This window comes from Artibeus jamaicensis, unplaced genomic scaffold (assembly GCF_021234435.1).
Source record: "Artibeus jamaicensis isolate MK-2021 breed Jamaican fruit bat unplaced genomic scaffold, CSHL_Jam_final contig_519, whole genome shotgun sequence".
Taxonomy (NCBI): domain Eukaryota; kingdom Metazoa; phylum Chordata; class Mammalia; order Chiroptera; family Phyllostomidae; genus Artibeus; species Artibeus jamaicensis.
This window is the reverse complement of record NW_026521871.1, coordinates 23,966,325-23,992,038: the sequence shown is the minus strand read 5'-3', so window position 1 is coordinate 23,992,038 and position 25,714 is coordinate 23,966,325. Positions and strand designations below refer to the sequence as shown.

The 25,714-nt window shown below is 46.0% G+C and overlaps 1 protein-coding gene across 1 annotated transcript; it reads right to left on the bottom strand.

The window, feature by feature from the left end:
• Positions 1 to 1,258: 1,258 nt before the first annotated feature.
• RBP2 (retinol binding protein 2) lies at positions 1,259 to 23,354 on the bottom strand. The gene is made up of 4 exons (XM_037139275.2): positions 23,240 to 23,354; positions 9,872 to 10,050; positions 3,085 to 3,186; positions 1,259 to 1,480 (listed from the first exon to the last, which is right to left on the bottom strand). The coding sequence occupies exons 1-4, from the start codon at positions 23,310 to 23,312 to the stop codon at positions 1,430 to 1,432; spliced, it is 405 nt and encodes a 134-aa protein (XP_036995170.1). The 5' UTR covers positions 23,313 to 23,354; the 3' UTR covers positions 1,259 to 1,429.
• Positions 23,355 to 25,714: the final 2,360 nt, after the last annotated feature.

Below are 25,714 nucleotides of genomic sequence, written 5' to 3'. Positions count from 1 at the left end.
CAGAAGGACCATGTCATGGCTGCCTGTCCTCAAGGGCTTGAGCCAAGGCTGGCTCTGGGCCACATGGCCGGATGTAGCCATTCTCTCTGCCTCCAATTATATTTAGGATGCTCAGGACCAATGAATGACCTGATCACTCAAATCATATCAGAGTGTGCTAATCCAACATGCTAACCCTCTTGGGATAAACTTACTTTTCAAGGGCAACGTTTGCCTAACGGTGGGATTGCAGGCCCTGCTGCAGAGTGATGGAGGGCACGTCTTTGATCTGCTGTGCCTTCCCAGGGCCCCATGAGCAATCCACTGTAAATCCATCCCCGTTAACCACTCTGCTTTTCCAGGTGCACCACTGTACTTGTGTATCCAGCAAAAAAATACAGTCTTCTCAGTTATGAACCTAATGTTCTGGACCCACCAGAAGGCCTTTGCTACCTAACAACCACTCATTTGCACCCCTGGGACTCTGCAGGGAGTAACCACATAATGACCACAGCAGGAACCAGGTCCTGTCTGAAGAACTTTGTATGTATTACCTTGCTTAAGTCTCACAGTGACCCAGTAGAAGAGATGGTGACTCCTCTGCAGAGATGCCAGTCTGCCCAGGGCTGAAGGGCAGAGGGCTGGTCTGGACCGAGAGCAGCTGGTATTGCAGACCTGCAGAGGCCTTTAGAAGTAGCTCCACCCATGCTGCTCAGGCAAAGTACAAACTGGAAGGCATATGCAACTTAAAACAGAGTCTCAGAGAAATAAATGTGCTATCAAAAGGAATGAATCTGAAATAGGCGATATTTAAGAATTAGTAGGGGAGGCTGTGTTGGCCAGAGAACATTTCCAGGTAAAACAGCTCCCTCCAAAACTAACAAAAATCTAACACACTGCCATGGCTAGTGTGTATCAGTGAATTGAGTGCCAGCCTGTGAACCGAAAGGTTGATGGTTTGATTCCCAGTCAGGGCATGTGCCTGGGTTGCAGGCCAGGTCCCCAGTTGGAAGAAACCTATAGATGTTTCTCTCACACATCAATGTTTCTCTCCCTCCCTTTCTCCCTCCCTTCCCCTCTCACTAAAAAAATAAAATTTTAAAAAACCTAACAAACCACACTAAACAAAACTAAAATATAAACAACAAAGCCCCACAGAAAATCACCAGCAGGCAATCACCTCTTCTGTGTGTGGATAAAACTTACAGTTCTAGAAATAAAGGGACAGAGATAAGAGTTCAAAGTATGGAAATACTTTTTTTTTCATTTAATGCCAGGTTTCAAAGCAGGAAGAATACATCTGTCACTGTTGTACATTCATTCTGTTTAAAACCCACCCAGACCCAGATGCCTGAATGGGCTTGCAGGAGTAGGAAGGTCCCCACGGCCGCTTCTCAAAGCCAGTGAAGAACTCTGCACTGGGAGTGTGGAGCACGCCCCCTCGTGGCCATCACTTCTTTTTGAACACCTGATGGCACACCTGGTCACCGCATGTCAGCTCCTGCAGCATCAGAAAGTGGACGAGTGATGAACAAGTGGGGCCTTTTCTTCCCCAGACCCCTGGCTCTCTTGGTGTCTGTGATTTGGGTGGGGAGGGTGGGGGGAGCTGTACTAAAGAAGACACTTATTCTGGGGAGAGAGCATCTCACAGATCCAATCAGCTGGCATGCCCTGCAGGTAGCAGTACTTTGATTTTGACACTTGACTTGAACTTAACTATAAAAATGAAAATTTCAAGGAAATTGCCCTCTTGGGTAGGATTTCTGCTACTTTCATCATTAAAACAACATCGCCTAATTTAGAAAAAGCAGCAACACCAAGGAGAAGAAAAGGATTCAGTGGGGAGAAGTGTTCAGATGACAAGAAACTAGGAAGATGCTGGCTGGTGAGCTATGTCCCTCCACTCTGTGAACTTTCTGGCCTCTGGACATTAGAACATTGGTTGGAGGTGGCCCAGGCAATGAAAGGGTGTGGTTGCAGAAGGGCCCCCAAGGCTGCCTGTGCAGGCAAGGTGCTGTTTTTCACCTAGAGAGAGGGAGCCCCCAGGCTTTCTGCACACCCCATGACCCTTTGAGGGAGGGGGAAAAACAGGAGTGTGGGGACCACCACGAGATCATTGCAGTTGACAATGAATCCATTGTCTTAACCACAAGGACTGTTGGGTGTTGTATTACAATTTAAAAGATTTGGCATCTAAACCAGAGCAGATAGGGAAAATAGTCAATGGCAAACACAGTGAATGCCTTTTATTTATCATCAGTCGTGACACTGCCTCCGAAATAAAGATCTCGATCTCAGGTGAGGCAAGGCTGGCTCTGAAGGGCACAACCGTGACCCTTCAGAGCCAGCCTGACCTCAGGCTGACCTCAGAGCCAGGGACCTGCCCAACACCACAGATGAATGAATGAATGAATGAATGAACGAACAAACAAAGAGCCATTCATTGAATGAACCACTCAGTTAACAAATGAGTGACTGAATGCACTAAGGAATGAATGATTTTTTCATTATTTGAATGTTTGACCCATAAATTGCCTTGAAAATTGAAGAATGAAAAATTAAGCTACCTATACAGATATAGTTTGAGGGTATCAGCAACAGTACCTACTGCTCTGTTCTAGTACCAAATAACCTAAAACATTTTGCAATCAGGTAGACATACCTTATGATAAGAGGACAATATATGTGGTCTACAAGCAGTTCAGAAGCCTAGCTGCCCCCCAATTTGTTCTACCTGCACCCCAACCCCTCTTTTTCCAGGTTCATATCACTGTGAAGAGGCCTGGTCCCACCTGCTTTTGGGACATATTAATTCTGTACCTCACATTCCTCCCCAGCTGGTCTTTAATGGGTCCCCTGCATTTCTCCATGTGTCTCAGCCCCTAACTCAGCATTTTGAACTTTCATTTTAATTGTAGCCATTCACAGAAATAGCCATATAAATTTCTTCCTGGAGTCCCCTGAGCCAGATAGGAATGGCTTTCTCCTGGGCTGGAGCTCAGGAGAGGAGTGCAGGGCCATTTTTCCTGTCAAACTGCCTGGCTAGATGAACAGGCAGTCGGCCTGAGCACAGTGAAAGGGAGCTGGGCTGACTCCGGGACTTACCAGGTGTAGCTTGTCCCCTTCCACCCACTGCCTCCAGCCACGGTTCTCCTTTTCTCCCTTCTGCACGCACACAAGGACATCGCCTTCCCAGGTGATCAGCGTCTGCAAGACAAGTTCCCATACAAATCAGCTGTCTGGTCTTGATTGGGGCCGAACAAACCTGCACCTGCCACTGCAGTCCTGAAACTGTTCCTGGGCTCCTGCTGGCCCTCCAGTCAGAGCCCTCTGTCTCGACCAAGATCCTTCCAGTTTCACTTTCCATATACACCTGCCGTTCCAGCCACACCAGCACATCACAGCTGGTTCTGTCCCCTGTTAAAGAATTCCACTCTTCCATTTTACCCTATGGCAAAGATAGCATTCCAAATGACAGGGGGGAGGGGGGAAATGATGAATTTGACTGTATGGTGATGTAAAATTTCTAGAAGATAAAAATACTTCAGAGGCAACAGATGAATAACAAACAGGGAAAAATAATTGTACCACATGTCAGGCAAAGATCTGATTCTCTTATATAAGGAGCTCCTATAAATCAATAAGAAAAAGATCATTAACCTAATAGGAAATTCAACAAAGGACGCCAACCAATAGCTTACAAGGGAAAAAAACACAACCCTAGCAGATGGCTTTTAAACATAAGATATTCAACTTCACTCATAATAAGAGAAATGCAAATGAAGGCTGTTTGTTTTTTTAGATACAATTCATCTTAGAGTCAAAGATGAAACAATGATAACACACTGCAGAGAAAGAAGCAGGCACCTTCGGGCATCCAGTCAGTATTAATCTTGTATTATCTTTCAAAATATAACATTACTATACTAGAACTTCTACTTTGGGGAATTTTCCCTACAGGAATCACATTGTGAGCAGTGCCCACTGCCTGTCTCGTTTGCAGGGGCCGCACTCACGGCTCTAGGGCCAGACTAGTCCTCCCGAAGTAGGAGGGTAGACCCGTCTCTGGTCCTGGGTCTCTTCCAGCAGCGGTGCCGGCTGGTTGGCATCACGGGGCGGCAGCAGAGAGGAAGAGCCTGTGTTGCCTGAGCAGCAGGTCGGAGAAGCCACAAATCTACTAAACCTCAAGAGGCTCAAATCCTTGTGCACATATTTAAAAATCACACATCCCCCCAACTTCTCCTCTGTTCCCCCTTTTACCTTTCCCAGCATGTGCCAGGGATAATCTTTACTCCCCACAGGTTCAGGGCCACCCATTTCTGTGCCAGAATTAGGCTTGCAGGCGCACCTCCTGAGATAAGGCGTCATTCCCACCCAAGCAGTGGTTTTGTGTGGGTGCTGACCTTCCTCAGGGATGTGCAAACCATATTACCCTTCTATGAACAATAATATGCTAAGGACTAGATGTTTACCTTTTTTTTTGTATCTTATAAACCTAGTTGGTGATGTACTGAACTATGTCTTTAATTGTACTGCTCTGCACATTCAGGTCCATTTTTTTTGCTACAATTCTGTTTTCTACAGATTGTTTAAGTCTACCTGTTTCTCAAATAATATTTGACCTTGATCATATTATATATTTTATATACAATTTTTTCCCTCATCCTGTTACTCCTCAACACATTGCTGCAATAGACTGGAAGCCTCAGAAATTCTGTCGGTGGGTGCCTGGTCGAATAGGGTATGGTTCCTCCCTGCTACGCAGCTCCTCGGGCAGTTCTACACTTAGGGAGAAGAGCAGTCCCCACAGTATACAGCTAGAGTCTAAAAGCCCAGAGCAGGCCCATGTGTGTAAAACCAGAGGGTTGTCTGCATGTGCATGTGTTTGCACAGGTTCCCTGAAAGGAGGGAAAACAACCTTTAATAGTGATTGTCCTGAGGAGCAAACTGAGAGGCTGGGGGCAAGGGTGGGAAGAAAATTTTAGTTTTCACTCTTCAATTCTGCTTAACTATCTGTATGTATTAATATTCCCCAAATTAACTTAGCAATGAAATTCTACATGCTTTCTAAAGCCTCACATCTTAGAATGTCTTGGAGATGCTTAATGTACAGGTTGTTCTAGACCTTCTGGGAGGGAGATGTTGGCTGGAATACTCCAGAGTCCCCTTCCAAACAGATGAGAAAGGAATACACACTTGTTGTGGCCTATCCTTGGTCTCGGACTCAGTCCCCTCCCAAATGGACGAGAAAGGACTTGTGTCTTCTATTTGGGCAGGGATTGTGTCTTCTAACCCCTTCTGCCCACAGTGCCTTACACATCAGGGACACCTAGTGCATGTTTATTGAATTAGTGTGTATCTCCCCTAATAGACAATAAGCTCCATGAAAGGAGATGCCATGTCCACTGTTCATTTCTGCAACCCCAGCCTCGGCACAGCCACCAGTGCATAGGAGGTGCTGGATAAACCCTGGTGAATGTATCTGTGTTTGATTTTGTTAAATGGGATCTTGAACTAAACCCACATAGGGGAATAAAGCAGCATGTGTATTCTTTTTTGATGATAGTTCTTGACGATGACTCAGCCAGCCTATCTCTTTGCCTTAGTTTCTATGGTAGCACTGGAGTGCATACGTGTCCATCAGATTGGACACTGGATGGTAATTGTCCATCTACCTGTCTTCTTTCATGAAGCTAGGAGATCTCTGAGAGCCAAAAAGGGGGTCTGATTCATCACTTCATCAATAGCTCCTGACCTGGAGCTTTGCAAATTTGTAATAAGAACAAAGGAGAAAAATGTCTGGTGCATGAGGGCCTGTCCTAATATTTTCTTTTAATAACTCATATTGGGAGGCAAAGTTAAAAGTTATTTCGACCCTCAAGTACATTGATTACCAATGAATCATGGCAACACCTACCTGTTACAGCCTCAACTTTACATAAAACAGGCAATAGTTGGTGTCCTTTATCCCCGTATCAGAGGGTGCTTTTAAAAGAGGCTCAGCTGCCTTAAAAGATCTTGAGGCTGAGGAAGTGGAAAACCATTGCTTCTGAGTGGAGGGTGGGAGAGGGAGAGCATTCCATGAGGATGAAGAGGATGTGCCTGCAGTGAGTTGAAGAAGGAAGCTGGGCCCACACTGTGATTTCACTCTTATGGTGTCCACCGTTGACATCGCTACAAACGGTCCTTTGTGGTAAATTAGATGCAGGTACTGTATCTACGTTAAATTTATAGAAGTTGATAAACATACTGTGGTTACATAAGAGAATATCCTAATTCTTAGAAAATACACACTGAGTTATTTAGGGGTAACAACAGATTGCTTAGAAAAAACAAGTATGTAATAGAGAGAGCATGCACAAGAAATAAAGCAAACGGAGCAAGATGGTGATAATAGGGAACTCTTGGTGAAGAGTGTAAGGATGGTCTTGGTCATATTCTTGAAGCTTTTCTGTAAATTTGAAACACTCCCATGTAAGTATGTTATTTTTTAAAGGGAAATAGCTCTCTGTTGAGCATTGAAGAACACTGTGAACACATTTAAACCCTCCCCAGTGCACCTGCCCCCCCGTAAGAGTTATTCCTGCAGGGCCCACCCTCCTCTCTGGCAAACCCTGTGGCAGGGGACCTTCCTGGAGGAGGCTGCTTCTCTTGGGCTCTTGGGTGACATTATTGGTTCTATTGGTCCTAGTTGCTATCATCCTTATCTGCTTTTCTCTGCCCCAATTACTTATTTTTAAAATTGAGATACGATTCACATATGATAAAATTCACCCTCATAAAGTATATGATTCAGTCAGTTGTGGCATACTCACAAGGTTGTAAAACCAACACCACTATCTAAATCCAGAACATTTTCACTGCCCCAGAAGAAACTCCACGCCCATTACCAATCACTCCCTTCTGTCTGCCCCTGGCAACCACCTTCTCTCTGCATGGATCTGCCTCTTCCAGACATTTCACAGAAGTCATACAACATGTGGCCTTTTGTGTCTGACTCCTCCCACTTGGCATAATGTTTTCCAGGTTCAACGGTGTTGTAGAATGAATCAGTACTTCATTCCTTTTTTTGCCTGCATGGTATTCTATTGAATGAATATACTTCTTTTAAATTCAATGTTATTTTGGGTGGCTTGTATATTTTTGAAAGAGACTTAAAATCCCCTTAGAAACAAATCACGGTAGGCAGTGAGAAATATGTGTGACCCACAGGAAGGAAGAAGGGGGTCCCCGGGCCCCTCACACAGGAGTCAACCTGGTGATCAGCGTGGTTTTGTTGCTTTTGCTTCGGGACGGCAAAGCACTGGGCATGTCAGGGCCTGACTGAACCTCTGCTGCCCCCTGCCCCCAGGCCTCTCCTTCAGACTGCCGAATGGGAGATGTTCAGGGGGGCTCCTGAGGGGGGTGACCAAGGAGTTGAGAAGTGGAGCCCTGGAGAATAGGAGCGTGGGGAGTACTACACAAACACACCTATGCACATGCACACACACATGGGCACACGGACACACAGTTTGTGTCTGCACTCAAGTGTGCCACCACTCCCTGTTGCCCCTTTCTTGCTTAAGGGTTCTAGTCAAGTTACAGGAAGTAGGTAGTCCCGGGGGCAACTGCTCTGTGCTGATGTTCTTGGGAACAGCCCTTTGCTAGAGACTGAGCAGACTCGGTCCTGGGTACCTGTCAGCCCCTACGAGAGTGAGAGTGAGTGAGTAAATGAGAGAGAGAGAGAGAGAGGGAGAGAGCGCCCCCCTATGTTTTCCTGTGGGCAAGCAGAAACATAAGGTGGGAAGGGGGCTTCTGTAGGGCTAAGAAATGATCCTGGGGCAAATGGGGTCTGGGGTCTGAGTGAAAAGCAGAGAGGCAGAAAAGAGTGGGTGTTAACAGTGTTAAGAGACGGAATCCTGTAAGAGTCAGAAACGGCCAAAGGAACATGATTTATTTTAGGAAGGGCAAGTTCTCTGCCATCCAAGGTGATAAAAAAAACAAGCCAAAGAGAACAGGCCAGTTTTTCAACCCCAAACGGAAAGACCAGGGGTAATAAATCATTGTGAACTGATTAGGTTAGGACAGAAGAATGATGCAAAAATTCAGAGCAAATTTTCCTATGAATTCTGATATCTGATGAATTGGCTTTCTAGCCGCACAGTTCAGAAAAGCCCTGTCGATCTATCAACCTCTCAGGGAGGGACTCACAAGGGGCCACTGCAGGGCTTGGAGGCTTAGGCGGTCGTGCCAAGTCTGCTCCGATGGAAGCATTTCCAAACTGCTTTTCATTTCCTACTCTTCTTTAGCAAGGAGCACTAAATAGAATTCAACCTTGTTGTGATGGCTGAGATTATGGATGCCACAGGACAACCCGAGAAATAAAATGTGTCCTGCTCTCTTGGTTTTGGAAGTCAATAACAAAGAATGACTAATTTTTTTCTTCCAAGCCCAGGAGAGATGCCAGAGCTCCTGTCCCTTGTTTTGGGGGAATAATTGAGACCTCTGACTTTGAAAGAGCTCCTGGAAACACGAGAGGAGAGGAACTCTGGGGAGACCCAGGCTCACGGTGAACTAGGAAGCTCAGCAGGGAGGGTCTTGCTTCCTGTGGTACTCCAAGGGGCTGGCCTCTGCTGAATGTGAGAGCACAGGTACCTGGGGACAGGATACCTGGCCCCACCAGCCCCGGCTTAGGAGCCATGGCAGAGGTCCCAGTGGCTACGTTGGCAGAGATGGGGTGGGTGGTATGTATATTCAAGCTACTCACCCTTGTATAAACTACATGGATACTGACAATGAGTGCTCAATGGTGACCATGCAAAATGACAAACCGGAAACCCTTTCCTGAACAATGTAACCCTTTGGGTTCTCATATGATGCTAAGATTGGGGTGGGAGAATCCTTAAATTTCACTGAGATGGACTTCTCCCCATTCCTATTTGTGGAGACTGACCAGGTGTAATTGAATTTGGAAAACCAAAGACAGGTAGGTGTGCTGAGTGTGAGTGTGGACAGTGCAACAGTTGGCCTCTTGGCTATGACAGCACAGGGTGGCCCTGGAAGAGAAAGAACCCGACCTCCTGTCACCCCTGCCTTCCCACCACCTCACTTCTCCCCGCTGCTTCCACTCGCTGCCTTATTGACAAACTGCTCCCCTGGGCGAGGTCCTGCTTCTTCTGAGCTCCGGTTCCTGGGCTGTGACCTAACTCCCCACGCTTGCACTCAGGGCTGTCTGCTCGCTTGCAGAACCTGACCTACATCCAAACTGTTCAAGCAGCTGGCAGCCTGGCCTTCTGATGCAGGGGGACTCCTTCCATTCTGTCCATGAGTTAAGGTGATGCTGACACAGGAGCCACAGACTTGCCTGAGATTTCTCTAAGTTACCACGGCTGGAGAAACCCTGACTTCATTTCTAAAGTATACTGAATTTTTGGTTTGCTTTGCATTGCATTTAAAAACAGCAGTGGGGTTCATTGATTGAGATATTTCATATAAAAACTATGAAGTCTCAACATCTCTTGGAAAGAAAAAATATATACCAACATGAGGCCTCAGTTCTTCATGGAAATGTGTGGCTGGTGCTGAGCAGGGTTGCCCCTCTGTTGAAGCTACACTATTCAGCTCACACAGTTGAATCCTCTCTGTTGATACTCCACCTTGCCCCTTTCTCTTTGCCTGCCAGCCCAGGTCAAACCCTGGGGAGGCCAGTATCCTTTAATCTCTCCTTTTCTTGTAAGCTCAGTGCAGACGCCAGCTTGCCTCTTCCTACATGAAATAACAATGCATATTGCCAGCATTATTAAGTCCATTCTGGTCCCCCTTCCCAGGTTGTTTCTGTTATTCTTTCTTTGTGAAGCCAAAGAGCCAGCCCCCATAGGGTGTATGAGTGAAAAACGCCCACCGAAGTTAGTACCTTAACATTCCGGTTGTCCATGCCCTTGGTATTCTCTTCAAACTCCACTCCAACAGTGAAGTCCAAGTCATAGTTGCGGAACGTGCTGTTGGTTTTTGTCTTGAAGTTATCGCCATCTTGATTAATGATCTTCGTCTGATTCAGGCGCACTGCGATCTTGCGGGTGGCAAAGTCGATATCTGTTGGCAAAAGGAGGTGTGGAGGTTCTGATGTGCTCGGCGAGACTCATTCATTTCCTTAACAAAGCCAAGCAATCAAGACCAGAGACACAGGTTGGGGCAGGTCACATTTCTTTGCCTAAGTGGGAAACAAGAGTTATTCTACACATGACCAGTATGGGCATCTCAGTCAACTGTTGGGGACCCCAGGGTTTCTCATGCCTTTCAGGAGCTCTGGTGGCAGGGGCAGGTCACAGGCAGGGCTCACGCCTGAGCTGCAACTCTCCAATCTGTGTTCATGGACACACATGCATGCACACATGCACACACACACACCTCCACCACAACATCTCCATTCTATTTATTTGACATATTGGGTTTCTTTTTAAGAGTTTGCTGAACATAAGACTTCATGTTTTAAAAAGAAAAAGGATTGTTTAAAAATAACTAACTGGTCTAGACAGTAAAGATGGATTTACTGGTCTAGGTAAAGATGGATTTTGTTAATGTCCACAGCAGGGAAGAACATATACAAACTTCCATTTTTAAAGCAGAGTAGGGGCTGACTCAGCTAGGCTGTCCTCCCCCACCCATCAGCCCCCAGGGCAGCAGTAAGCATACTCCAGACACTTAACAAAGACTTGCTTGGAGATTTGTTTTGTTGTTTTTCAGGAAAGGGTGGGTATTTGTTCATATTTTTATTATGAAAAATGTCAAACAAACAAAACTGGAGAGTGCTAGAAACTCTGTATTCATCACGTGGATTCAACAATTATCAAGATTTGCTTCATGTATTCTATCTATGGCTTTCCTTTGTCTTGATACTTTAAAGGGAATCTTATTTATTCCTTAGAGACAATTAGTAAGTAAAAGGAAGCATGCCCTTTAATGGAGTGTTTCATTTCCTAAGCTTTGCCTTTTACAGTAAGAAGTTAAGTGCTGAGCTCACCTCCTCACTAACCTCTGATTATACATAAAATATCACCCAAGCCAAAAAGTCACTATCCTGTGGAATAAACCTAGAAACAGGATAATTCTGGAACTGCTAAACTTCTTTCCTTGCTATGAACATCATTAAGCTCTTGGTCACTAGCCAAATTATATTTGGCCCCCTTTATGCTTTTAAATTCTCTAGATATCTTTGGATACCAAACTAAGTCTTTAATTTTTTAAAAAATCCACCTAGAAGATTTCAAAACCAATAAATTGATTCTATTACACCCCGAGGTAACCTCAAGGGCAAGGACAGGTCAGATGCATTGAGTGCTGTTTCTCCGAGACTTCCAGCCCCATCTCTGTGATAGTAGGCAATTAAACCTCACACTTTGTGCTCTCTAGTTGGGGGTAAATACTGTTGTGTCATGAGAGAGACCAGCAGTTACCAACAGTTCAGGACTTGGTCATTTTGGAGAATTAACGCCTCCTCTGGCTGCACCCCTACCCCTTCTGCTGCCCTTCCATGGGAGCCAAGCATCACTTCCCTCATCCTCGCTCCTCATTTCCTTTCTCACTCATTTCCTTCTGTGGCCACTATCACTCTCCTTCTCCGAGAGAATGAGGGAGAAGCCCAAGCTGGCTGCTTGGACAACAACAGATTCACATCTGCATGGGAAAGGGCCCTGGCTAGTCTTTTGGACCCTAAATTATATAAAGTCAGCTTTTATCATAAGAGAATAATTTTTTCTTTTTTTAAATATATTTTATTAATTATGCCATTACAGTTGTTCTATTTCCCCCTTCATTCCCCTCCACCCTGCACACCATTCCCCCTTTAGTTTATGACCACGTGTCTCAAGTTCTTTAGATTCTCTATTTCCCATACTATTCTTGCCCTCCCCCCTATTTTCTACCTACCATCTATGCTACTTATTTTCTATACCTTCTCCCCCTTCTCCTTCTCCCACTCCCCTGTTGCTAACCCTCCATGTGATCTTCATTTCTATGGTTCTGCTCCTGATCTAGCTATCCTCTTAGTTTGCTTTTGTTTTAGGTGTGGTTCTTAATAACTGTGGGTTTGCTGTCCCTTTCACCTTGAACAAATAATAAAGGAGAATTTCCCCAATCTGGCAAAGGAAATAGACTTCCAGGAAATCCAGGAAGCTCAGAGAGTCCCAAAGAAGTTGGACCCAAGAAGAAACACACCAAGGCACATTATAATTACATTAGCCAAGATTAAAATGAAGGAGAGACTCCTAGAAGCAGCAAGAGATAAGGGGACAGTCACCTACAAAAGAGTTCCCATCAGACTGTCAGTGGATTTCTCAAAAGAGACTCTACAGGCACGAAGGGGCTGGAAAGAGGTATTCCAAGTCATGAAATCCAAAGACCTACAACCAAGATTACTCTATCCAGCAAAACTTTCATTTAGAATGGAAGGACAGATAAGGTGCTTCTTAGATAAGATCAAATTCAAGGAGTTCATCATCACCAAGCCCTTATTATATGCAATGTTAAAGGGACTTACATAAGAGAATAATTTTAAGTAACATCAGTCATCCCAGGAGGTAAAAGGATATCATACCTGAATTCTAAGTTGAAAGGAGAAATCAGGTTCGAGTCAGCATGTGTTGAGCCTTAGATCAACTATTCTTCACTACTCTTTGTTGAGAACCTGCCACACCTAACAATTCACCAGTGAGTCCCCAAACTGGCTGCCCATCAGGATCGCCTGGGGAAATGTGAACATACAGATTTCTGTGCCCTGATCTAGACCCAGAATCTCTGGGTAGTTCTAGATCTTGGCTTTCCTCATAAGGAGCTGTTTGGAGAAAGACTTCCAAGGTTTAAAAAATCTAAAATCTACTGTTTAAGCATTTAGGTGATGATGAGGGGGCCTCGAGTGACTTGTCTGAACACACCCAGCTAGAACTGCAATCACAAGGGTGTGCTAACTCGAAGGACCCCGTGGAGCAATCAAGTGGGAAAGAGAAAACTGGTTTTGAGCGTGGGTGACCTAGGTGGGAGGAGCCAGGGAAATCAGAGACTGAACTAGTTTTATGGGGGAACACAGGAGATGAGTTTTGGGTAAGGTGAATCTGGGGGCCATGCTATGTGGATCCTGATCATATTTGGGGTGGTAGTTAAGGTATGTCTTGGAACCACTCTGGAATGGTGCCCCATGGTGAACCTTCCTTGAGAAACCTCTAACTTTGATCTCCCAACAAACCCATGAGACAAATATTATATTAGCTCCATTTTACTGAAGAGGAAATGGGCTCAAAGAAGCTCTGTCCCTTGTCCTGGCTTATCCAGTGAGGAAGCTATGGAGGCAAAACTTGAACCCAGGACAGCCTGTCTCCCAGGCCAGCACTGGGCTGCACAAGCTCTGGGCTGACCTGTCTCATCAGGTCAGGATCCCAGTTTGGCACTTTCCATGGTTCCCAGGACACCAGTAACTCTGACTCTCCTTATGCTTCCCCTAGAGCTGTGAGGACTTCTGGATCCTGCTGGAAGAGACCTCCCTCATTGGGACAGCCCATGTGTCCCAGCACACTAGTGCACTGTCCCCACCAGACAGCGGTTGTTTGCAGGGCCCAAGGCTCCCTAAGAAGTGCAAGGTGGAGCAGTGACACTTGAACTCCTGTATGTTCCCTGGTGCTCGATAAGCTTCAGCTCTGTGGCTTATGCAGCTGTACCTGGGCGCATCCACACCACACAGCCTGTAGGCTACAGGACATGGGTGAGACAAAAGCTCTCTCTGGGGCCTTTTGTGCTGTGAACACTTCTAGGCACCACATTCACGGAGCCCAGGTGCCCCAATGTGTTGGCCAAGGGGCTCAGGCCCATGCGACATTTGGTGGTCAAGAAAAAGCTCATAATCCTCATAATCAACTAAGTTTGGAAAATGAGAAACGAAAATTGAGATCTTGTTTCTGTGCTGAAGAACTTCATGAAGCCTTTAAACTAGGAAAGATGCTGTGTAGCTCCAATAGCAGGATACAGGATATAGCCTTTCCCCATCTTTTGTGGCCACAGGATGGCTCTGTGGCAGGACCCCCAGCTGGCCAGGTGTTCCATAGGACATAACACAGAGCTGACAAAACCCCCTCTGAGGAATTTATTTCAGTCGCCTGGGCCCTGCAATTATGGAAACGTGGGTTTAATTTTTCTCCTTCCAAGGCAACTGCCAGACTGTTTGGAAGGGAGAAGACTAGACAGGACCAAGTAGTCAAGGATCTCTGACTTAAAAGTGAATCCTTCTTTAAAATTGCTGAATGCCACTAAGGAATGTCTTCCCTACTCTAGTCAGTATAAACACAGGCTTGAGCCAGGCAAAGGGCTAACATGTCACATCCCGACTAGTGTTTCTCTCCTTCTATGTCAGGTACACAGTCTACTGCATCAGGTGATGTCTGCGTGTCTAACTGCCGTCTTGCTGTTGGACACTTGAGTCCAGCTCTAGAAGCAGCAGAGAGCAGTGGCCATGGTGGAGCTTCGTAGCTGCGTCAGGTTATTTTGAGGATGAAGTTTGACAGTGTTTGTGAAGAGCTCTGTCCACTGGCTGGTGGCTTATGGTAATGGCCCCATACATGGTAGCTGCTGACACCACCATCATCATCACTAAGTCCCCTGATTTCACCAGCTGGCTGGCTTGGAGCACCTTTCCCAGGGCTCCCTGTATGTTTGCTCCCAAATTTCTGCCCCTGTGCTCCCTGCTCTCCAGATCTCATAAGGCCCAGCCCCAGACCGGCCTTCTCCAGCCTGTTCCGCTCTTTCTTGCCCTCTTTCTCACCTGCTATGCAGACCATATGGTTTACTCCCCTGGAGATACTACCTAGTATTTCCCTCTGACTTTTTCATGGGGTTCATTGCTTTTTCCTCCAAAGTCTCACCTCTAAGTGGACAAGAAACATGCTGTCTCCTTGCTCTGTGTCCTCATAGAACCAGGCCTGGAGCTTAGCACAAAGTACGTGCCCAAGAAACACTTATGAATTGGCTAATGGGGCAAAGGGAGACTTTGTGTGTGTGTGTGTGTGTGTGTGTGTGTGTGTGTGTGTGTGTGTGCTTCAACAACTTTCCTAATTTCAATCTATACAAAGGATAAATTTTGGGAGGAAAAACAAAGGAGGTTACACAGAGCCCTAGCGTTGGCTCTGTATAAATAGTTTAAATCATCTGTTTAGTGTACAGTCCTATGACATAAGCTATTTTTTCTTCTTTTACAATAAAAATGCATGTATTCAAGAAGCATACAGAAAAAATGTTTCTTAACTGACTAAATGTAATTTGTAAGAATATCAGAATTTTAACACTAGGATATATCACAAATAATTGGAGAAGTCTGATTTTCGGAGAGGTCCCTTGGCTGGCAGCATCTCGGTACCTGGGACCTCTTAGAAATGTCCGTTCTGGGCCCACCCGAGACCTACAAGGGGTTGGACTCTGCTTGGTTTTATAAACCTCCCAAGTGATTCTGAGCATGCTAAAATTTAGAACCACAGGTATAAAAGAGTGAGGGGGAGGGTCAGATCCAGGGATATCCCCTGGCCCTGATTTGCCAGCTATGTAAACTCCATGAAGTTGCTCCCTTCCTGAACCTCAGTTTTTTTCCACAGTAAAGTGGGGAAAAGAAGGTTCATCTCAGACAGTTATTTAATGTAAGGATTCATTGAAAGTAATGGAACAGTGCTTCACACAGTGCCAAGGGGCTTGTGGGCATTTGATGCACACTGGCATCCGAGCCTTGGCCTTCTCTGTTTGGGTCAAACACAGTGACAAGATCGACTTTCATTGTGGAGTGAGATACTTAGGTCATGTTTATACAACTGCTGCCTCATGCTCCGAGGGCCCTGGACTCGGAAGAACAGTCAGAGTGGCAGCCGATCCGCTCTCATCCACATGGCCCTGGCCTGTCACATAGTCCTGGCCTGTCACATGGGCATTTTATCAGCTCCCCTACTCCATCGTTTGGCCGATGGGCAGACACAACTTTAGCCCCTTCTCTGGCCTTCTGTGCGGAGGAGTGTGCTGTGCTGTATCCTGCTGCTGGGACTACAGTTAGGAGATGGGAAAAACCAACCAACCACAGGCCACATATTAACTAGATGAACCAAAGAAGAGGGCCCCTCCAGGCAAAACTACTCAGAAAGAATTGGGGCTTGCAGAGAAATTTAGAGCTGAAGTGTTCCTCAGAGAACAGGTCTATGTTTACTGCCCGCATGTGGATAGCAAGGCCCAGAGATGCTAAATGGTGGTTTCAGTTACTCAGCTAGGCTGGAGCTCCCAACAGTTTGTCTGCAAATACATTCCGTTCATCATTCACAACTAAGACTTTGCTAACAGAAAATGTTGCTTGTCCTTGACTGCTTAGAAAAAGAGATCGTGGTTCAATGCCTGTAGCTTAGGGAACCGGTTTGTCCTGGAGATACCATCCCTCGTCAGTCCGTCTGGCCAGTGCCGGAGGCATATTATTACAGGTTCCATGCAAATGGGGCCAAACACTACTTCTCCAGATTGGAAAATGCCGTGGCCTCTCGGCGACCCTTTAGGGTTTACAAGGGCTAGTTAATCATGTCACCTCTGCTCCACTTCGTGGAAGGGAGCCCAACGTTCAGTGGGTGGATGCGTGATGTTTCTGGTCAAAAGGAAAGGTTCACCTGCAGCTGTAGAGCACACACGCACATACTCATGCCGGTTACAAAAACACCTTCTCTTTGTATTTTGCAGAGAAAATTATTTTCCCGATATGGTATTTTAACACCAGGGTTATCAAGTATGCTTTATCTGCTTTTCTGGATTAAAGCTCTGAGCCTGATTTACAGCCAGGTGAAATGAAATTCTATCTCTGAGGAAAAGGTCCAAAGGCAGGCTATTTCTGAATAATATATATGGCTTGTAGCTGCTGCCGAAGAAAAAAACAACACTGGAGTGACTTTATTAAAAGCATACTTTTCATAACTGCATTTTGAACAATGCGAGCCATAAAGTTGAAATATGACTATGGTACTCAACATTAAAATGTTTTGTACTGTGCTCATGAAGAAAGCTAAAGTTGCAGGCTAAAAGGGCTGGCACTCTGCAAATTAAAGAGCAGAGATGCACGCATATTCATCATATGAAATCTGAGACCCATTCCAAGTCCAGTTTGGATGGGCTTCAAGCCTGGACTCCTTAATTCTCAAATCATCAGCACTCTTAGGCAATTGTGAGAGACAGAGTGGAGGAATAATCTTCTCCGTTTTTCCATGCCATTTCCTCCTCCAGATAACACATTCAGGGAGGAATTAGCCTGGCCACCTGCCTGCCTCCTCCTCTCACTCCTCAAGGACATCTCCAGATACGTTTTAAACTTTCCCTGGCCAACAGAGGCAGGCTAGAGATCTTGGGGTGCCTCCTTGCTCCCCTTGCATTATTTCACCTCCTTACCGGTAGTCCAGGACTCCCACTGGGAAGGTGGTCACAGTGGAGGTGCTTCCAGTACACATAAGGAAGGCACCAAACTTGTCTTCACCCGGGCTTCTTCCATCCCCAGCACGTTCCAGTTTGAAAGTGCAGTCAGGAACCACGTGGTTTTTGTAAAGGCTTTGGCAAAGGGTATGAACTCATTGGCTCGTGAGCACAACAGGAATCCAATTTTTTTGTGATGCTAACTCTACCTTGGGTCATTAGACAGTCTTTCTAATTTCTTTCTTCTTTCCTCCCTTCTCTCTCTCTCTCCCTCCCTTCCTTTCTTTTCACTCACTCACTCATTTTTACCAGAGACTTGCAGTGTCTTTCTTGTAATGTTTCTAAGGTCCTACGTGTCTACTTTGGGTATCCCCATCCTGACAACCTTCACTCAGAATGGAGGCCCTCCTCCCCTAACCCCGTTCTTGGGGTTCTGGGTGTTAGAATCAGATAGACCGGGCTCCTCTCTCCACTCCACCATTTCCCAGCCACAAACGACCCCAGGCTTCTCTGGGCTTCAGCTCCTTCCCCTTGTAAGAGGAAAAGCATTCCTTCCATCCTCATTCCTGACTGCAACTCTGTGCTCTAGACTGTATGTAAGTGTGCCAGTTTCAATAGCGCACTTAGACATATGAGCATCTAGACCTGAAACATGCCCAGAGCCTTTGCACTTGGTGTCCCCTGTGCCCAGAATGATGCTTCTCAACATTTAAGCTTTGGCTTTGATGTGAGCACCCGCCACTTTCCACCCAATCATCCCTTCTTATTTTCTTTAATGCACTTACCACTGCCTAAAATCATCTTAAACCAGAAATTCTCATTCCTTTTTCACCTCATGGCACACATAAACTAATTACTAAAATTCTACAGCACAAAAAGCATATTTTTTGGCCAATCTGACAAAAAAACCCATTGATATAATTTTTAATTTATAAATAATATATAAAAATAGTAATTACTTACCCTTCTTTCCTCCAAAGTGACTATTTAAAAAGTCAGGTGCCTATTCTTATATGTAAGGATTTCTGGTACCAAGAATTAACTAATCAGATGTAAAGTTATTATGTAACATGACCAATAAGATGTAATTCCATTATATCGCCTATATATTTATGGTTCAAAACAGGGCATTCACACCAAACAGCTACTGTTGTGTTGGTAGTTGTCATTTTTTTAATTCCACAATCTTGGGGAAAAGAGGTCAGCGCCCCTGACTAAATAGTCAGGTACTGCACGTTTTAAAAATCCTTGTAGCACACCAGTGTGCCGTGGCACTCTGGGTCAAAACTGCCGTCTTAAACTATTTACTCTCCCTCCCACTAGCTCGTGCCTCCACAGGGGCAGGGAACTTGTTGCTGGGTTTCCAGCGTATTGCCAATGCTTAGAGGTCTTGGCATGGCAGGTGAGAGTGGCCTGACTTTGGCCTCTAAGATTAACCCCTTCCTGGTTGAATTTTCTAGAGACCCACAGGGATCTCTAGAAAATTTGTGGTAGCCACTGCTCTCTTAAATCTGTACACATTGATTTAAACAAAGAGATGGTCTTCATATAACATTATCCTCATCTTCTTTGGTGAATTAAGAACTGGATTTTCCTAGTATTTATAATTTATGGAATAAAGATTTCCTGAAAGATACCTAAATATGACATTAACTGAGCATTTTTAGGACACATACCTTCTGTTATATGTCCTCATCTTTTTGATTAAAGTTACATGGTGGTGTTTCATTTTCTAGGCTGTCTTCAGCTGACCACCAATTCTAGTCTATTTCCCGCTCTGGACGTCCCCTGTCCCCTTTTTAGAACTGCTCTCATCATCTCCCAGGGCCATCAGGCACCTCTTCAGATCGCTGACAGTCTCTGCTTATCTGTTCAGCAGCGGGCTGTGAGAGTGAGCCCTCACGGCTTCTCTCCTGCATATATTCCTCTCCTTGCAGGACGGTGTCCACGTGTGATACAAAGCTCCTTCAGACTCCGGCCCTACCACCTTCTCTGACCCTTCTCACACTTCAACCTCTGGCAATACAGCTCTTTCTGCTCCCCCTGCATACACCAGTCCATACTGGCCCGACCCTGGCACAGGCCCGCAGGGCCACGCCTGATTCCATCTCTGAGTAGAACACTCCTCTCCTTCCTGCAAAACCCCATCCCAAAGTACTCAGGAAGTCTTCAGTGACCTGTGCACTGCAGCTCCCTCCACCACTACCCTGCACACACTTGTTACTATCATTCTATTGTTGTCACTACAGTCCTTTTAAGCCCGAGAGACAGAATCACCCACTGTCCCACCTGGGCCAGATTGTATTTTATTAAATGGCTGCAGTACGACTTCTCATCCTACATGCCATTCTCTCGATGTGATTTGGACATTCTTCCTATTAAGGCGTGGTCTTTGTACTCTTTCCCTGGATATGGGTGGGCTTTGACCAATAGAACACGACGGCAGTGATGCTACATGATTTCTGAGCCTGGGTCATCAAGGCCATTCAGCTCCCATGCTTTCTCCCTTGGAACACAGCCACCATGCCTGTGTGGAAACCCAGGCCCCACAAGGACACCACATGCAAATGTCGACGGTCTCAGCTGCTGGCCATCTCCAACTGCCAGCCCCAGCCAGTATCCAGCAACAATCGAACAAGAGCTCCCAGCAAGAGTCACCTGGGTGCACCTGGTCAGCCCCCATAACTATATGAGATAACAATAAAATGATGGTCACCATTTCAAGACGCTACATTTTGGGGGTGACTTGTCACACTGTAACAGAAAACAGGAACACCATTTGTGCAGAGCTCTAATGTGACTGTCTGCACCGGTCTAGACTCCCTGGGAACAGAGGCTGGGCTTCATTCTGCCTCCAATGGCACAGTTCCCAGCTTCCACAGGTGGGCACTCGATCTTTGGGAGAGAAGCTGAATGGCTTCCCTGTGTAGTATTGGCCTCCCTCCTGGGTAGGGCGTGGCTCTCTCCCAGCCTTCTGTCATGGCATTGGGACATCACTGTGAGATCTCCCCTCAGTGGGCTCCCTTTTAAAATGAAGCACTCCTCCCGCTCCCTGGGGCCCTGATGCAGCCTGAAGGAGGACCTCAGGACATGCACATTCCTCAGGGTAAGTGAGTTTACCAGCTGCTTTCCTCACCATCAATAAAGAATCTAGGGCCTCAAGAAACACTGGTATCTAAGATGGCAAGAGAGGAGGTACCATTGACCTTTGGCACTCACTCTTTGAACAGTTAATGACTTTGACAATTTGGGGCAAGCCCAAAGGTTGTCATGACATGTCACTCTGCTGAGGTTGGCAAGTGGGTCATGTGTGGAGGCTGGTGTGTGGAATGAGTCACTGGGAGTCTCTCCTTCCTAATGAATCGAGCCCACAGAGAAAGCCAACTCCCTGGCACTGGGGGTTAAGGTCTAAGAAAGTGACCATTCTTTAGCAGAATGTGGAGTTATACTTAATGATATTTACATATGCTGAGATTGGCTGATATCCCCTCATGTGTTTTCCCCAAACACAAGGGTCTCATGCTCAAAAGGGCAAGGAAGGCCACTTTCATTGACTTGCCATTTCTGGGAAAGCCGCCCCTGCCTTGTAGGGTGGGTGTGGAGGAAATTGTACAGACCTGCAGGGTTGCTTTCAGCAGGTGAAGTTGATAGGATGGCCCCACCTCAGCTGCTTCCTGCTGAGATCCTGGAGACCCGTGTTTGTTCCTGCCAGTGCCTGCCCTTTCCCCCACCCAGGGCTCCCTGGGAAGGTGAGAGGGGCCAGGTATCCCATCTCCACGATGTGGGGGTCAGTGAGCACTCAAGCTGGAGCAACTTCCAGGGGCTCTATGAAACTGTGGGCTGTCAGCAGCTGGGTCAACTGAGGCATTGAACACATCCACATTTTGGGTTTAACGAGTACAACCACCTACGGTATTAACCTTAATCAGCAGAGTGTCAGCCTACCTCCTCTAAACTGCAGAGACTCTGGTACAAACACATCCAACAGTTTCCTCATTAGAGCAAAACCAGTGTAGTATGGCACCAAACTGGAAGTTCTGACTGAAGCTGTAAGAAACGTAGGTGTCTGATACCGAAAACACCTGTGCCAGAGCTATCCCAGTAACACACGCACAAGTCGGCAGCCCCTCTCCCACACTGAGGATGTGAACTGGTGTGGAAGAGTCCAGAGGAGGCTGTTTTGGAAAGAGGATTTTTTGAAGAGTAGTGACAGAGTAGATGTCCTTGAACCATAAACCTAGAGCGAGGGACTCCATCCTGCAGAGATCAAACTACACTGAGGCTATTTTACACCTAAGTCACTGTGGGCTGCTGAAATGCTGAAGCGCACAGACAGACCTCTGTCCAAGGGCTTCCCATCATTCCGAACGACAAGCTCTTCCAGCATCACTGGGAGAAACAGGCAGGGCTGGTGCTATTATCCCGACTTGGCAGATAAGGAAAATAGTTCCGAAAGGTCAAGGTCGGAGAGAAAGCCTCAGCTATGTTGGCTCCCCTGGTTTGGTTTCTTCCTCTGATGATGTTCAGATTTATAGCTAAGCTCAAGACCATTTATTTACCCACAGATAGAATCAAAATTCAATTTCTATTGCTTAAGCAGGGCACTAAAAACAGATGTAACAGAGTTATGATTCTTACCTCCTCCCTCCTCTTCCAAGTATAATATATTGAGGTAAAATTCTCATAGTCAGGAGGGGAAAAAGCTATCCAGTGCTGGAAACATGTTTCAAGTACATGAAGAAAGTTCCAGGCTCCATAAACTGTCAAACATGTGACAGCCCTCCTTGTTCACGGGCACAGTGGGAATGTTCATGAAGCTAGAAGTTAACAATACAGGAAAACCCATAATACCCATTCTTGGTGAGACATCCTATCGCCATATCCACGCTAATCACCATATCCAAGCCATTGGGCCTCCGACCACACCCATAGCCACTTTGTTCGTGTTTTGTGTGGGTGAGTTCCAGCTAGAAACTCCTTACGTGGAGGAGGGTGCCAAGCAGGAAAAGTGATCGGGAGGCTGCTGCAGGATGAATTGGGATGGTCTCCAGAGCTTCTTGCTCACTGCCTGGGCCCTGACAGCTGCCCAGCACAGTGAGCTCCCCCTGTGGGCCCAGCTCTTCTGGCTCCCAGTGTTTTCTGTCTCCGGCCCACCCCGCCACACCTCTCAGCCTCAAGAGATCACATAAGAGAGTCAACTCAGGACACCTTGAGCCCCTGATTGAGCCCCTGGTGCAGAGTCTAGTTCAGAAGTCAGTACTCTGGATGAGATAAGCAGCACTACATGGTTGGATCTATACGAACAAAGCCTTTCCCAGCCTTCTGTAGGCTTGAAGTTCTGGCCCGAAAGATTTGTTGGCCACTGCTCCCCCTCTCCAAGACTGACAAATGAGCAATGCAGGGTTGTTTGTGGATAATATCAGGTATAACTGATGATCTAAGAGATGGCAGTCACAAGGCAGGGGAGCATTATCCTCTCAAGTTTGGCTTCACTCTTATACGCATGTGTGTCTGTGCACACTCACATGTGTGTGCATACATGTGACTGTGTGTGCGTATTCTCCATTCAGTGCATCGTTTTTGTGTGCCAGGTATTGTGCTAAGGACATTCTAGACATAATCTCATTTGCTACTATTCCCTACTTGCAGACCAGGAATCTGAGCCTCAGAAAATTTATATCACTTGCCTGATGTCACGCAGCTATCAGCGAGGAGCGAGGCTTGCTCTCAGGTCTGTGGAACTCCACAGCTGCACCGTCTGGAAGGCCAGACCACCGTCCTTCTGATGTTGCCTTCCCTGTTCCACCCCCGGCTGCCCCCTTACCCAGGGCCTTCATGTAGCCTTCAAAGTTGTCATTACTCTCCATCTCCCAGGTTCCATTCTGGTCCCTTGTCATGGTGGTGGCTTCCGGTTCCCGTGGGTGTGTGGTGGATGTCAAGGGGCAGGCTGCAGGGAGAACATGCTGAAATGAGCCTCTTTTATATTAGGTTTATGGCTGTGAAGATAACAGGTTCAAAGGTGATCAGCACAGCCCAAAGGGATATCCGTTTGCCTTGCGAAGTTCAGAAGGACTACAGGCAACCCCCATGTTCAAAGTCCTGGCCTGGCCAAGCATGAGTGTTCTGGTGAACCTTACCATACGCACAGCCATACTCGCAGCCCTGGGAAAGCTCATTTTTGGCTGGCTGGGTTCCCCCAGAGCCCTGAGGCCCCCACACAGAACTGTCCATTCAGCACTGGAGGTAAATAAAGACAGTACCTACACCAACATGCTTTAAACCTGGAATCTGTCAGCCATGTAGCTAGCACTTCCAGTCTGGCTGAGGAAGCCAAGATGATGGGAACTCACAACTGTGGGCCTCTGCTCTACTCTGTACACTGTGCTGGCCAGTGTACATTTTTTGCCTTGTTTTATCTCACAAGAGCTCTGCATTACATTTAGCCATCTCCATTTTACAGACGGGAGCAGATCAAGGAGGTTAAGTCACATGCCTAATAACACCTGGTAAGTGGCTAAGCTGGGATTCAAACCCAGGCCTGTCTGGCTCCAAAGCTCTTTCCTTAAGAGTGTGCTAAGTTTCACTTGGAAAAGTTAGAGGTTGACTTGGGAGCGTGACTTTCACTTGCCTCCCTGAGGGCCTCTAAAACGGCAGGATTACTCAAGAATAGTATGTTCTAGGAGAATGAATCTGCTGAAAGCAAGCAGAACATGGAGGGAGGCCAGCTGGCAGGCAGAGAAGCAGTGGGACTCTGCTTCAAGACCCAGGAGCAAGCTGAAGTTCACCTTGACCAAGGTGGGGAGCCTAATTGACATTTGGATAAGGACTCTTAGCTCAGGGCTGTTCTTCAATCTGGTTGTCCAACTGGGTCAGAAAATGGGTTGGTTTACTGCTCTGCCACATGGTTCTGAGAGACGGGGCCTGATCAGGGGCCCCTACACTCTGAAGATGGGGGTGTAGTCTGGAGACAGACAAACCATGAGTATCCAAAAATGTGGCCAAATTTCACTGACACTTAGAGGCCCTAAAGTGAAATCTAAGTAAATGGTTCTGTCTGAACATAGTTTGGGGGATATAAGATAGCACTTGACTCTGTAAGTACAGTGGAGTCAAGAAGACACACAGGAAGAGGCCGTGCAGGAAAAAGGGAAGAAGGGAGTAAAGGACAACTTCCCCACAACTGGAAAATGAGTGAAAGCAGAAGTGGACCAAAAGGGAACCTTGGGTTTCATCCTTTCAGGTCCAGCGGAAGCTTCTGTAGGCTGAGCACTTATCCTCCTGGGTTGGAAAAGTAGGTGTTCCCCTCCAGGTTCAGATTCAAGGGTCTCCACACTGCCCCTCCTACCCTATCTGAGTCCCCTATAGGCCTCTCTTGTAAGGAAGCAACAAAAAGCTGGCCTGGTAGGGGGAGAGGTTGGGGGCAAAAACCTTGGCTAATTGCAATAAGCCAAGGACTTGGGTTTTAATGGGCATGGAGGGTTACTCACCCTGTATAAGGCAGGAAGTTGAAACTGAGATGCTTGCACAAACACAAAACACTTGAGGGACTACTTCTCCAGTGAGTGTGAAATAGCCTAAGCTGCCCAGAGAGGGCAAGAGTGTTTATCTATTTGGCCTGGGGTCTATGTGAGTTACAGTGAAGTTCTGCCCTGTTCTAACTCTGGTTTGGAGTTTGTATTTATGCTTTCTGCTAGCCAAAATATTAAAATGAATAAAGCCCTGAGCTTGCAGTCCTTATAGACAGCTGGAAAGAAGTAAGTGTAAAAACTTTCTGGAGGGACACACCTTTGAACAACACCAACCAGAATTCTCTGTAAGAAAGCCATGGCAAATATGATTTCATAATCCCAAATGGCAAAACACACATGAAAATCATCTGCCTAAAGCAAACATCAGCAGAAACAGGCAGTCAAATTAAACTTTCAAAAACTTTAGATAAAAAAAAAGATCAGATACAAACAATAAAATAAGCATGTGTAGTGTAAAGAAAATTATAAGCACTTACAAACATAAAAAGGATAAAGTGATGTTTTTTAAAGCTAGATTAAAAAATAACCAGAGAGTAGTTGTAGAAATTAAAAAAATATAGTCATTAAAATCTAAAAGGTAATAGATGAGTTAAACGCAACTGAAAGGAGAATTAGTAAACTGGAATGTAGAGCCAAGAAAACTACCCCAATGTTTGTAACATAGAACATACTGGTGGAAATTCAGAACATCAGAATAAAAATAAAATACTGAATCTTCCAGAGAAAAAAATAAATCATATAGATTACTTATGAAGAAACAATATAAAACA

What these genes read in the sequence shown, in the direction of transcription:
- RBP2 (XM_037139275.2), bottom strand. Translation starts at nt 23,312, where the DNA reads ATGACAAGGGACCAGAATGGAACCTGGGAGATGGAGAGTAATGACAAC. An exon ending in AGGCTACATGAAGGCCCTGG is followed by an intron (nt 10,051 to 23,239) that starts GTAAGGGGGCAG and finishes TTTTGCCAACAG; the next exon opens with ATATCGACTTTGCCACCCGC. An exon ending in TGGACAACCGGAATGTTAAG is followed by an intron (nt 3,187 to 9,871) that starts GTACTAACTTCG and finishes CTTGTCTTGCAG; the next exon opens with ACGCTGATCACCTGGGAAGG.